Here is a 14,879-nt window from a genome sequence, read left to right on the forward strand (position 1 = left end):
ATGAAGTACCATACTAAAGGCTTGTTAATAACATGGTGTGCATGGAATTAAGGGGAAAAGTGAAGAAAGAGCACACAATTGGCTCAGTGACAAGAAGTAAAGCCTGGTGGTGGATGATTATTTTTCAGATCAGGAGGTGGTTTACGGAGAGTGATCTTCCCTTCAAGCCTCCATTGGGTTTACTAATCATTTGCAATCTTTAAATAAATGACCTAAACTTGGATGTAAAGAGCTGTATTATAAAGTCTGCAGATGACGCAAAACTTCCCAAAGTAGCAGATAGTGATGAGGATAGACAGAGGCCTCAGCGTGTCAGACAGGGTGGTGGACTATGCAGAAACATGTCAGATGCAGAGAAGTGTGAAGTGATTAACTTTGTGAGGATTGATGTGAAAAGGCAGCACATGATTAATGGCACAATCGGGAAAGTGCAGTTTGACTGAAAGACTTTGGTGTCCACAAATCCTTAAAGACAGCACAGCAAGTCGATAAGGTTTTGTCAAAGTATCAGTTACTTGATTTTCTAAATAGGGGATGCTATTACTTTTCAAAATCATTGGAGTTCAGCAGGATTATTCTGGACAATTCTACATACCACACTTTGGATCTTAAAAAGGACACAAAAAGGATTTACTTGGGATGAGGGACTTTAAATGCTGGGAGAAATTTGAAAAATTAGATTGCTTCTCCATGAGCCAGAATCACTATGAAGCAGTCCAGAAGGAGTGTGAAGCAGATCTGGAGAAATGTAAAGAAGAGATGATGGGTCAAACAGTTTGTTCAGTGCTCTAATTGTTCTCTGATTCTAGAAGTTAAGAGATCACTTGATAGAGGTTTTCAATATGATGAGAGGTTTTGCTACATGGATAGTGAAAAACTACTCCTATGGTCAATAATCTGAGGTCAAAGATTTAAAATCTTTAAATTAGAGGTGGGTGAGGATTTTTTTTAAAACACCCAGTTATCAAGATCTGTCATGCTCTACTTGAAAACGTTGTGGGAGCTGACTTCATGAATAATTATAAAAAGATTGCTGAACTGGTGTGCAAGGAAGGTGATAGCTAAAAGCAAATTCCTGTAGATGCTGGAATCTGAAACAAAAACAGAAAATACTGGAAAATCTCAGCAGGTTTGACAGCATCTGTGGAGAGAGAATAGAACGAATGTTTCAAGCCAGGATAACTCTTTCTCAGAGCTTCCTGGAAATAGTGGCTTGATGTTTGGTGGGGGGATCATAGTTTGGGGGAGGTAGAAAGAAGCCTATGAGATTGGCACTCAGCCTCTGCGACGTAGAGGTTAGTACACCAGACAACAGCACCACCCTTGTCAGCAGGTTTGATTAAAAAAATCGGGGTTGTATCTGAGAGAGTGAAGTGCAGCAAGTTCAGGAGGAGACAGGTTAGAGTGGGTGAGAGGAGTAGAGAAATTGAGATGGCCGATGTCACGCTGACAGTTCTCAATGAAAAGATAAAGAGCAGGTTAGAGGCTAGAGGGAGGGCTCCAGTGGAGGGAAAATGCTGGAGGTGGGTGAAAGGATCTGCTGAATGGGGCAGAGGACTCCTACCCAAAGAAGTGAGCATGGAGACGAAGATGGCAGAAGAAGAGACCAAAATTTGTTGACGTGAGGACATAAGGATCATGAAATCATGCAGAAGGAGGCCATTTGGCCCATCAAATCTGCACTGCCCATGATCCCACCCAGGTCTTACCTCTACAACCCCATACATTTACCTTAGCTACTCCCCCTGACACAAAAGGGCAATTTAGCATGGCCAATCCACCTAACCCGCACATCTTTGAAGCTGAGTGCTTTGCTGCGTACAACATGTTCTCATGGAAACAGTGGCCTAATGTTTGGTGTTCAGTGCTCTGATAAAGGGTCATCCAGACACAAAATGTTGCCTCTATTCTCTCTCCACAGATACTGTTGAACATAATAGCCTATGGACAAAAAGTGTGAATGTGGGACAATCACAATGGATCAAGTAGTCGTCTTCTATTCTGTTTTTCTATTATTTTATATTGCCCAATTTGTGTTTCCCCCAGAAGAAACATTTTCTCCTTATGTAATCCCATTAATTATTAACACATTAAACGTCTTAATCAGATCATTTCTCAATCTCCTAAACTCAGGGGAATATATGTCAAGCTTATGCAACCAACCTTCAACTTAACCCAATTTAATTCTGACAGTCATACCTTTTGGCGTTCTACAACACTAAAATAAAACACATCTTTACAGGAATTAAAACGATTCCTTTCCCTTGGATAGTGACTGATGCTTGGCTCTGCTTTGACTATGTTCTGTGTTTTGGATTAGTATAAAATCACACATTCCATGCAAGTCTCTCATGTAAGGCCAGAGGTAAGCCTTACAATTAAGCCTATGACTGATACATACACACACATACACCAGGCCTTTCCCTTCACCCTAAACCTCACTAATTTTTTTTTTTCGTTTCCTAACCCAAAGATGGAGAAGTGTGATCTAATGTTCTCACCATTGTTAATGAGTAATTTGGCCTGGATGGGAGGCCAGGCTTTTGACGCTAAAGCATTGTAGCTTCCATATCCCGAGCCTGCAACTGGTTCAGAATGAGTGGGTGGGGAAGGATAATTAGAAGCATAATCAGGCATCAATAAAGCTAAAATGAGAATTCTTGAGGTACTCAAATATGGATTTCTTCACAAATATACAATGCAGCTGTGAAAAATGCTGTTTGTGTAATTTGTCCATACGCAATTTGGTTGCTCTGCTCGCCCACATAATAAGTGACTAAAATTTAGAAGTAATTCAAAAGAATTGAAGCACTGAGGATGTACAAGTTTATTTGCTCATGAATCCATATTAATTGCCAAATAGCTACCCAGGGGAAGAGAGGTTAGTGCTATGATCCAACTGTTCCCAAAAGAAAACATTTGTATGAGATAATATTGCCAAGTAGACATTATGGGGGTGATTCTCCCAAAAAATTCTAAGTGCTGTATTCACATGAAAACTGGAGTAACTCCTGCTGGTTTTTTTTGAAAAGAGTAATATGCAAAATCTCCCACACTCTGAGCACTGTAGAGTGCCCTAGCGAGATTTACTCTGAAATTCCTGCTGGAGAGGATGGCAGCACAGCACTGAGCAGGCCACTGCGCATGCGCTAATCAGTCAGAGCGGAGATTGGCACATGCATAGTAGCCCCACAATCGCTGACCAGCCCCATGACCTCACATTGTTGCTACCCTCTGGACTCCCTGCCCCCTGATCACTGGCCTCTCTGGCAAGCCCTGATGTCCCCACCCCCAAACCCCTCCCTCATCGGCCAGCCGCAATCTCCCCAACTCCCCCCACAGTCCGAACCCCTGCCTCCCATAGTCCTGACTGCCTCCCCCCACCGCCCTCCCCCCCCCCCACCCGACCCCCCCCAACCCCGGCAGCCCTGACTCCCCCTGCACCTCCCCACCCCAATGACCAGTACTGACCACCCCCTTCCCCTCCTCTGCCTGCAATCCTCTGGCAGAGTGCCAATGGGATCCCCAAAACCCCAACGATTGCACTTTTACAGCCCCACCTCTTTGGCCCTGACCCTTGGCGCTGCCTAATGCCCAGCGGGCTAGGAGAATCGATCCTACATGTTCTAATTATTTTAATATAAGAACTGGTTAAGTTTATGATATAGGCTCCATTAAAATCCATATTGGAATCTATTTAGGCTACGCATTCAGCTGAAAACCGCACCAATTATAATTATTTTTACTCAACATCATATTTCCTTCCTTGACTCCTTTTTCCAAATATAATAGACCCAATATATTTGCCTGCATTTATAGACCAGTGACTGAAGAATTAAAACAGAAATACGAAGATGTTTTTTAAACACAATAAGTTAAGAAATTCTTCAGTTAATTTACACAGGAGGCTTCTAACTTGGTCTCCATCCAGTAAGAGGAGAGGGTGTGTAGAGTCTGTTAATCTGGCTACTGGGAATCATATCCAGCAACCAGAAGGAAACAGTCATACTTGGAGGTCAGGTAGAAACAACCTACTGCTTTGGTCAGATGATTGAAGGATATTCCTCCACACTGCAATGTTATTGACTCTTCTGCGGGACATGTACAAGATGGGCATTTTTTTGATTACAGGTGTAAGATGCTTTTATTAAATCATAAAAGCTCTACAGTGCAGAAAGGGGCCAATTGAGCCCATTGAGAGCGCACAAAAGTTCCCCACAATATCTTGCCTAGGCCCTATCCTCGTCACCCTACGTACTTATCCTACTAATCCCCCTAACCTACGCATCTTGGGATACTAAAGGACAATTTAGCATGGCCAATCCTGCTGATCTGCACATCTTTGGACTGTGGAAGGAAATCAGAGCACCCGGAGGAAAACCACGCAGACGTAGGGAGCACATGCAAACTCCACACAGTCACCCAAGGATAGAATTGAACTCGGGTTCCTGGTGCTATGAGGCAGCAGTGCTAACCAATGTGCTGCCCTATTCAAAGTTCTTGATACTTAATTAGAAGTATCAAATGCAGTTGTCCATTGGTGTGGGTTTGATTTGCATCACAAGAAATGATGGAGGGAGCAAAGTCGGAGAGGAGGTTATATGTTTTGTGTAAGAGCTCCCATCATGACATTTCTGGGAATTAGGTCAGCCCTTCTGAAGCCCATCCTGCCTCCAAGAAAATGGCTTGGGGATGTGACTGTGCCAATAAACGGCTGCTGATGCAAATATCTGCACCTACCTGCCTCCATACTCACCCCCAAAATTTGCCATATATTTTAATTGGTGGCCAATTACAAGTGGGAGTTCTGCACTATAAAGAGCTTCATCATTTAACTATGAAAATAAACAATAGAGCAATATGATTAACGTCATGAGTACTCCTGCAGACTTGGAAATACTGAACATTTTCCCTATCGAGGCCCCTGTTGAACTTGAATTTCCTTGTTTTGTCCATGCAGCTTGCAAATTCTATTATGCTCCACATCCACAGAGTTCAACACAGCATCTCAAAAAGAGACTAAAGTTACAGTGAAAGATTCCATTTTAGAAATCAAAGTGCAATTTGTTGCATCTGTGGTTTTTCAATGCATCTACAGACATTAGGAAATTGAGAATGCCTTGCCATTATCATACAAGTAATCTATTTCACAATGTCTGGCCAGCAGCATTTACCATATATATACTCATGGGAAAGTTTATTTTTAAGATCAATTTTTTAGGTTGAAGTCATGGGGTTGACTTTAAGATGTGTAACATTTTTGAGGAATTGAAATGACTATTTAATTTGGGCCCAAAAAATACTTTGTCACAATAAAGTAAAAGCTAATAACACTAAAGAAAATTTTCATGCCCTAACATTTATCTATTTTATAACATTACAAACTATATATGTTTCATCCAACACATCCATAATGAATGAACTGCAACTTCATATTAAAATTCTTTGCAATCATCAGATCATTATCTGAATCACGGAACAATTTATCCCAGTGGCCTGATTGTGTAACATAATATGGCTCATCCTTGTCTTCAAAGTCAACATCATCTTCATATCATCGGTAGCACTGGTAATTTCAGTGTCATAATTCTACATGTAGTCATCCCCAGTACCGTCAAGCAGTTGATATTCCACAGATTAAAAGTTATATTTTGACAATATTGGAATTAAGTTCATTCCATGTGTCTATTACCCATTGGCACATTATTACTTGTGAGGGTATTTGCATATTTCTGCCTTTAGTTTTCACCTGGGAACATCCAAATGTTCCACATCTTTCAGAGACTGTCCATTTATATACACATTCATGGGCTGAACAACCCTCAAGACTGCCCAGCATAATTTCCACATCAGTGTTGGTGATCTCACATCATGGATTATATCATCAGCAAGGTGGGATTTGAACATCTTGCAGGTGAACAAACATTTTTCTTTGTATCATCCTCCTTGTCTCAAATTTCACAATTCTTTGATCCATTTCTTGCACCTGCTTACTTCTATGCAGCCCATCTTCCGAATATGGACGACGATGCCTTTCTGAAATTTCTCTTTGAGGAGAGCTTTGTGCTTGAATAGTATCATCAATTTTAGTTTGGTGCAGCAAGACCTGGGCAACATTCAAATCTGGATTAAGAGGTGACAAGTAACCTTTGTGCCAAACAAGTGCCAGGCAATGACCATCTCCAACGAGAGAAAATCTAACCATCTCCCCTTGGCATTCAATGGCATCACATTGCTAACTTCCGCACTATCAATATTCTGGTGGTAACCATTGACCAAAAACTGAACTGGACCAATCATATAAATTCTGTGGCTGCAAGATTGGGTCAGAAGTTGGGAATTCTGTGGTGAGTAACCCACCTACTGATTCCCCAAAGCCTGTCCACCACGTACAAGGCACAAGTCATTGGTGTGATGGAATACTCTCCCCCTGGATGAGTGCAGCTCCAACAACACTCAAGAAGTTGACATTATCTATGACAAAATAATTTGCTCAGTTGGCATCCCATCCACCATCCTAAACACACAGCAACAGTGTACACCATCTACAAGATGCACTTGCAGCAATTCACCAAGGTTGCTCTAACAGCACTTTCCAATACTGCAACCTCTACCTCCCACAGCAATAGATAGATACATGGATACTCCATCATCTGCATGTTCCCTCCCAATTCACACACCATCCTGAATTGGGATTGTATTGATATTCCTTCATTGCCACTGGGTCAAAATCTTAGTACTCTCTTCCTAACAGCACTGTGGATTTACCTACACCACATGGACTGCAGCAGTTCAAGAAGGTGGCTCAATACCACCTTCTGAAGAGCAATTAGGGAGGGTGATAAATGTTGGCCTAGCCAGTGATACCCATCTCCCATAAACAAACAAAATAACACTGTTGTCTGCATTTGATATTGACACCAACTAATGAATGTAAACAGGAATCAATTTCCATGGGATTTTGCTGCTCTAACTTCTGAGGAAACCTTGGAGAAATGACAGAGAACTTTGGTCCTTTTTAATAAAAGCCTGTCGGAGAACCCACCACAGATTCTAGCTGTCAATGTTTGAAGTAATTTACAATCCATTCATCTGAGACACAGAATGGAGGCAATAACATATAGTTTGCAGCTGCTTAACAGTTGAATGCCATTAATAGCAATAACATTGGCGTGTGTGCACTCTGCCAGATTTAATAATTTTATGGACTCGGACCAAAAGGAACAAACTGACACACCTCGCCCTGCTTTTGCTGACTCGTTTATCCAGGTTCCAGTTGCTTAGTAACTAAGAATTGGGCACCTTCACTTCCAGAATTGCTGGCCAACACGGCCATCTCTCCTGCTGGTAACTGGGAAAGTACTGTGCAAACTTTACATGTTTTTCTTTGCCTGATTTCTTCAACCAAAGCAGAGCGGGCGGGGTGGGAGGGAGGTGGAGGGGACGACGTGCATTCAGCAACCGAGGATTGGTGGGCTGGGGAATTGGGGGTTCGTGCAGTGATCAATTGGGCTGGTGGGCAGGGTGAGGGGCAATAGGGTGGGAAGACCAGCGATCAAGGTGGAGAGGTGGCACAATATTATGGATAGGGGGCGGGGGGGGAGGGGAGGGCGGAGTGGGTGCCTGGCAGAGAGATATCTGTGTGTGCAATTACGCCCTCTGGTGTGAGCAGCAGCTGGCTTTCCAGAGAGCTTAAGCTCTGCCCCGCCCCCTCACCCTGCTGGCAGGAAACAGATTGTGCATCATTTTTTGCACAAAGTAGTATAAGATTGCATTTTCAAACTCGCTCAAAAAACGGATCTGAAATCTTCCTGTTTTCATGCTCGTTTGGCACTAAGAATATTTTAATAAGTAAACATTCGATTTTAAATGTTGCATTTTAATGTCTTGACTGCAAATGGTGTACTTACCTGAAATTGCGCACGCTGGCTTAGAAGAATGACATCTAACTGCATGTACAGATTGAACTGGTTTGAGTGAAAGTATGAATAAAACACATCATCCCTGGAAGAGGCCAGGACAAATTTAATCACAGCAAGGGCAAACCACGTCACCCTAGAAGATCCAATCACTGGAAGCTGTATGAAAGGAGCAAGTCAAAAATCCTCGTCAAAGCAGGGAAGGAGATCATCATCAAGGACAACCACACAGCGTCATGAGAAGATCACATGACCAATCCTAGTGCACTCCACTCTCCAAGATCAAAATAGGAAGTAAAGCCTGTTGCAGCAACCTGTAAACTGCTGCATGATTTGTTAAGTTTCATTATAGTTTAACACTTAATAAATTCTCCCAAGCTACTGAACAAAAGTATTTCTCAGTCACCTTTCTGTCTTGTCTACAAAGCCTGTCTAAAACGTACACTACTGGAAGTCCAATCAATTATGCTCAGAAGACTGCGTGGAAGGGAATTTGTTTAAAAAGGACCCTGGAAAATTTATCCTGCGGGGGCAGGGAAAAGGAATCCTGTTAAAGTCTGGGGAAGCTTGGCATCTTTAACACAAAACTAAAGTGCGGTGCAATGCAGGAACATGGCATGGGGATCAAATTAATTTGAAATTCTTTTTCTGTAGGTTAGTCAATCATTGATGTTGATTTTCATTTGTTGGTTAGTTACAATGATAGTCTTAAAAATTGATCTTGTTGTGTGATTCCTATGTGTTGGCCAATGGAACATTCCTGTCTATTTTTTAAAAAGTATTGGTCCATGTGACAAGCACATTTCACAACCTCAGGACATAGAATTGAACCCTACAGTGCAGAAGGCCATTCAGCCCATCGAGCCTGCACCGACAACAATCCCACCCAAGCCTCATCGGCATACCCCGAGTATTTACCCTGCAATTCCCCCTGACACTAAGGGGCAATTTAGTGTGGCCAATCAACCTTACCAGTACATCTTTGGAGTGTGGGAGGAAACCCAAGCAAACATAGGGAGAACGAGCAAACTCCACACAGACAGTAACCCAAGGCCAGAATTGAACCCAGGTCCCTGGAACTATGAGGACAGCAGTGCTAACCACTGTGCCACCATGCCATTCCCAAGCTCTACACAATTAATGAGATATATCTGAAATGTAGACACTGTTGGATACTGTAGGAAATGGGGCAACCAAATTGTACACAGCAAGGCCTCACCAATGGCAATATGCTTATGATGAGAAAATCTGTTTGTGTTACTGTTGATTGAGGGATGTATTTTAGCCAGAACACCAGCAAGTGTTTTTTAATTCTTCTTTGAATAGTGTCATGGCGTCTTCTTTGTCTACATGAGAGGCTGTATAAGGGCTGAGTTTAAAGCTTCATCAGAAAGATGACACCAACATTGCAACACTTTCTTAGTACTGTGCCAGCATGCCAACCTAGATTTTGCTATCAGGTTTCTGGAGCGGGTCTTGACTCAGAAGCAAAACACTATCAACGACTCAAGGCTGTTACTATGACCATAGTTTGTTTTTGAAAGAGAAAGAGTGTAGAAAAGATTTACTAGGATGCTACTGGGTCTTGATAGATTGAGTTATAAGGAGGCTGAATAGACTGGGACTTTTTTCTCTGGAGGGTAGGAGGTGAGAGTTGACCTTATAGAGGTCTACAAAATAATGAGGGACAAGGTAGATAGTCAATATATTTTCCCAAAGATAGGGGAATCTAAAACTAGAGGGTTTAAGGTGAGAGGGGAGAGATACAAAAGTGTCCAGAGGAGCAGTGTTTTCGCACAGAGGGTGGTGAGTGTCTGGAACAAGCTGCCAGAGGTAGTAGTAGAGGCGGTACAATTTTATCTTTTAAAAAGCATTTAGATAGTTACATGGGTACAAAAATAGAGGGATATGGGCCAAATGCAGGCAATTGGGATTAGCTTAGGGGTTTTGAAAAAAAAGGGCAGCATGGAGAAGTTGGGCTGAAGGGCCTGTTTCCATGCTGTAAATCTCTATGACTCTAAGATAGAAACTGGTATGTGCTCCTCCATTTCCAGCAATGTTATTTGTTAAATGATGGGCAACATTCTTTTTCCCATTTCTGTTACCCAGTATCAGTCATGAGTCCCAAGTCAGATATAGGGTGGTAGTTCATTCTTTGTCTCAACAAAGGAGTTTCTTCCTTTGCCGGTAAAAAATGTTCAATTTTGGGTATCACGTTTTAGGACAAATGTCAAGCTCTTGATGAGAGTTTAGAAAAGATGAACTACAATGATTCCAGTGATACGTGATTGCAGTTATTTGGAGGAGCTGGAGAAACTTCTCTTCGGAGCAGAGCAAGCTTAGAGGAGTTTTGATAGAAGTATTCAAAAATATCATAGAATCAATCATAGAATCCCTACAGTGCAGATGAGGCCATTTGGCCCACCAAGTCTGCGGCAACTCTCTGGCAAAGTATCTTACACAGGCCCTCTCCCTTGCCCTTTCCCCGCAAACCCACACATTTACCATGGCTAATCCATTTAACCTAGACATCTTGGGACACTAAGGGGCAATTTAGCTTGGCCAGTCCAACCTGCACATCTTTGGACAGTGGGAGGAAACCAGAGCGCTTGGAGGAAATCCATGCAGATACAGGGATAACATGCAAACTCCACACAGAAAGTCACCCATTCGAACCCGGGTCCCCAGTGCTTTGAGGCAGTAATGCTAACCACTGTGCCACCGTGCCATCCTATGACAATTTTAATGCATGATGGTTTTGGTAAGAGTAAATAAAGGGAAATTTTCCTGTGGCTGAATGATCAGTAACCAGAAGAGACAGATTTCAAGGTGGCCAGCAAAACAAACAGCGGCTGCATGAAGAAATTTTCTTATTTTAAAAAACAGTGAGTTGTTGTGCTCAGGAATGTACAACCAGAAAGGATGGTGGATGTAGATCAAAAATAAATAGGACAAATACCTAAAGGGGGAAAAATATTGATAGAGAAAGCAAGTTAAGTAGGATTAATTGGATAGTTCTACCAAAGAGCTGGGTACACAATGGATCAAATGGCTACCTTTTGTGCTATGTCATTCTATTTGTCTAAATAGTATTAACACAGTAGCCTATTTACAAAAGAATTACGCTCATTTAAAAAATACCTATTTACATTTGTACCATTAGACCAGGATGGTGTCGAGATAACATATTCCTAACACCACAGGTCTCAGCTGTAGCAATTCCTACAAATTACCAATGACACCATTCCAATTACCTTTCCTACTGTGCGTGTGTGACATGCACTCACGGTGCGTACTAATGATTACAACACATGATCACGCTTTGTTTAGATGGAATCCCAGTGGACCTTGCTCCTTCTGTATCCGAGCTTTCCTGCCTGCAAAATGATGTCTACAAATAACCATAACGTTTGGTACAACATTATATGCTCCTCATATGACATTTGAGATTTTAAAAAAATTGCACGCACTCTGAAGTAAAAACAATGGAATATTTTTTCAAATATTTTGTAAAGCTACATGTGTTAACTCAGTAGCAAGGAGAATCAGTCCACAAATGAAAAAGGAGACTGGCTGATTGGTTGAATTTTTTCTGTGATGTTGACTGACTCAAATAGTTAACCGTGCTCAAATGTTAAACAATGACCTAAACAGCCATTCTCAATGGTCAGCTGCACTATCCTCAAGGTCTGGCAGCATGATTATAAGCTGGAACACCAGCATCTGATAGTTTCTCTTTAAGAGACACTGTATCCTGATGTGGAATGATTTCACCATTGAGCAAAGAACAAAGAAAACTACAGCATAGGAACAGGCCCTTCGGCACTACACCGACCACGCTGCCCAACTGAACTAAAGCCTCTACCCTTCAAGGGACCATCTATTCCCATCCTATTCATGTATTTGTCAAGACGCCCCTTAAAAGTCACTGTCGTAGCTGCTCCCATACTTCCCCCAGCAGTGAGTTCCAGGCACTCACCACCCTCTGTATAAAAAACTTGCCTCGTACATCTCCTTTAAACCTTGCCCGTTACACCTTAAACCTATGCCCCCTAATAACTGACTCTTCCACCCTGGAAAAAATGCTTCTCACTATGCACTCTGTCCATGCCCCTCATAATCTTGTAGACTTCTATTAGATCTTCCAAAATGCTTTACTGTCACTAGGTCAAAATCCTGGGACTCCCTTCCCAACAGCACTGTGGGTATACCTGCACCACATGGAATGCACTGATTCAAGAAGACAGCTCATCATTACCTCCTCAAGGACAATTAGGATTGAGGAATAAATCTGGCTTAGCCAGCGATGCCCAGATCCTGCGAAAGAATAAAATCAATTCCCAATGTTTTCACTTCCATGCTCGGTTTCCCCATAAAATAGCACCCTTGTTACTCTTGGGCATCTCACTTAGCATCTGGTCTCCATCTCTTCCTTCCCTAACCCAGCTCCCATCCAATGGCTCTGTGCTCATGGTCTCCTGAGAGTCTTTGAAAATGAAATCTGGAAGTATTTTTCACAAAAAAAGGGAATGATCAGAGAAGGGCATATAAAGTCACACACAATTTACAGAATACTGATGCACGTCTTTACAGCTAACCTGCTATTCAAATCTTAAAGATGCAGACAATATGAGTAGAGATAGCATTAGCATAGGTTAAAGAGATGTGTATTGTCTCCAGACAGGACAGTAAGTGAGATTTTGCAAGCCCAGGCAAGTCATGGGGGTTACAGATACTTACTGTCACACTTACTGTCCTGTGTGGAGACAATACACATCTCTTTAATCTATGCTTTCATCCCATTTAATCTATATCTTCTTGAAACGTTATATTCCAATCTATATTGCTTGCAATCTTTGTGTCATTGACAAACTTGGATACATGGCAGTCACAATGATGATGAATTATTGAGACCCTATAACAGACCCTTCTGAGACACCACCAAACACTTCCTACTAATTAAGAGTACATACCCATTATTCCTACTTTCTTCTATTCCCTAACCAGGTCAATAACATGCCCTCAATGTCATGACCTTCAATTTTAGCTAACAGTGTCTAATGTACAGCCACATTGAGTAACCTCTGGAAATCCAAACATATTACATTCCTAGACATTTCCTGCCTACTACTTTAGTTGTTTCCTTAATAAATTTGACTAGGTTCATCCGATTCTTTAAAAATCCACAATATCTCCCTGTAATTAGCTCAAATGTCTCCAAGAGCTCAGATACTCTACTCTTAATTATAAGTTCACTAACTTCTGCATCACAGACGCTGGACTAACACAGTCATTTCTTGGTTTCTCATTCCTGCCTTCGATTTAATAATTCTGCATACATACATATTAAACAGTCATCCCGCACTCAAAGAACAGCTGCTCGAGCAGCTATTTGCAGGAAGCTTGGGATAATTAGTTCTATTATACAGAGGTCCTTTGGATAACACACTATAAGAAAACAGCTGGCTATTAGTAAATACAACATAGATATAAAGCTGGCTATTGATCTGGGTCACAAGTTACTTTGGGGTGGATAATATCACTCATGTTGCAGTGAGAAAAGTAGTTGTGGATGAGGCAGTCTGGGTTGTGAACAAGATCTGAGGCTTGTTGAACACAGCCACACAGCAGTTAAGAAACAACTTACCACAGCATGGTGGAAAAGCAGTTCCCAGGAATTCTGAAGTTTTTGGTTCCACAGCATGTCTGTAAAATCATGGATGAAATAACCTGCAAGACAGAAATAAGAATACTTCTTTTTAAAGGGTCAACTCTTTAGGCCATTGCTCGCCTTGGCACAAAGTGAATTTTCTCATTGAAAAAGGAACGTTAGTACTTGAAGAACTGCAAATTTCAGGTATCTGATCTCACCAAACAATCCCTGATTAGGTGCTGCTCTGCAATTTCCTCAGATCTCCCCAACAACATGCCTGCGGTTTTCAGCAAAACAACCGCAAGCCTAAAGATTCAGGGAAAGAACAGTCACGCCAGTGAGAATCACCACTGCTCTGCAGTAGTAGAGACCATGCACTATGGCCACACCTGTGGGATCAGAGGCCATTGAAGCTCCTGGTGGTTTGACGCATGACGAGGTAGAAAACAGAAAGAATGGTATACCATGGTATGCTTCTGCAGAAAATGCAGATGTATGGGATTGGTGGTAATTTAGGTACTTGGATCAGGAATTGGTTAGCAGATAGGAGACAGAGGGTGGTGGTTGATGGTAATTATTCATCATGGAGTTCGGTTACAAGTGGTGTGCCTCAGGGATCTGTTTTGGGGCCACTGCTGTTTGTAATCTTTATTAATGATCTGGATGAGGGTATAGTTGGGTGGATTAGTAAGTTTGCTGATGACACCAAAGTCGGAGGTGTGGTAGATTGTGAGGAAGGGTGTCGAAGTTTGCAGGGTGACTTGGACAGGTTGCAGAGCTGGGCCGCGAGGTGGCGGATGGAGTTTAATGCGGAGAAGTGTGAGGTAATCCATTTCGGTAGGAATAACAGATGTGTTGAGTATAGGGCTAACGGGAGGACTTTGAATAGAGTGGAGGAGCAGAGGGATCTAGGTGTATGTGTACATAGATCCCTGAAAGTTGGGAATCAAGTAGATAAGGTTGTTAAGAAGGCGTACGGTGTCTTGGCGTTTATTGGTAGGGGGATTGAATTTAGGAGTCGCAGCGTCATGTTGCAACTGTACACAACTCTGGTGCGGCCGCACTTGGAGTACTGTGTGCAGTTCTGGTCCCCACATTACAGGAAGGATGTGGAGGCTTTGGAGAGGGTGCAGAGGAGGTTTACCAGGATGTTGCCTGGTATGCAGGGGAGGTCCTATGAGGAGAGACTGAGGGATTTGGGGTTGTTTTCACTGGAAAGAAGGCGGCTAAGAGGGGATCTAATAGAAACATATAAGATGATTAGAGGTTTAGATAGGGTGGATGGTGATAGCCTGTTTCCTCGGATG

The 14,879-nt window shown here is 42.2% G+C and overlaps 1 protein-coding gene across 1 annotated transcript in view; it reads right to left on the reverse strand.

Annotated features, from left to right (window-relative positions):
- tlcd2 (TLC domain containing 2) overlaps positions 1 to 14,879 on the reverse strand; it is a 68,590-nt gene that overhangs the window by 28,939 nt on the left and 24,772 nt on the right. Inside the window, exon 3 of the mRNA XM_080210681.1 lies at positions 13,567 to 13,649. Coding sequence (XP_080066807.1) covers positions 13,567 to 13,649 — 83 coding nt within the window. The remainder of the gene's footprint in view (positions 1 to 13,566; positions 13,650 to 14,879) is intronic.

Source organism: Carcharhinus amblyrhynchos, chromosome 23 (genome assembly GCF_965287045.1).
Source record: "Carcharhinus amblyrhynchos chromosome 23, sCarAmb.v2.hapA, whole genome shotgun sequence".
NCBI classification, from domain to species: domain Eukaryota; kingdom Metazoa; phylum Chordata; class Chondrichthyes; order Carcharhiniformes; family Carcharhinidae; genus Carcharhinus; species Carcharhinus amblyrhynchos.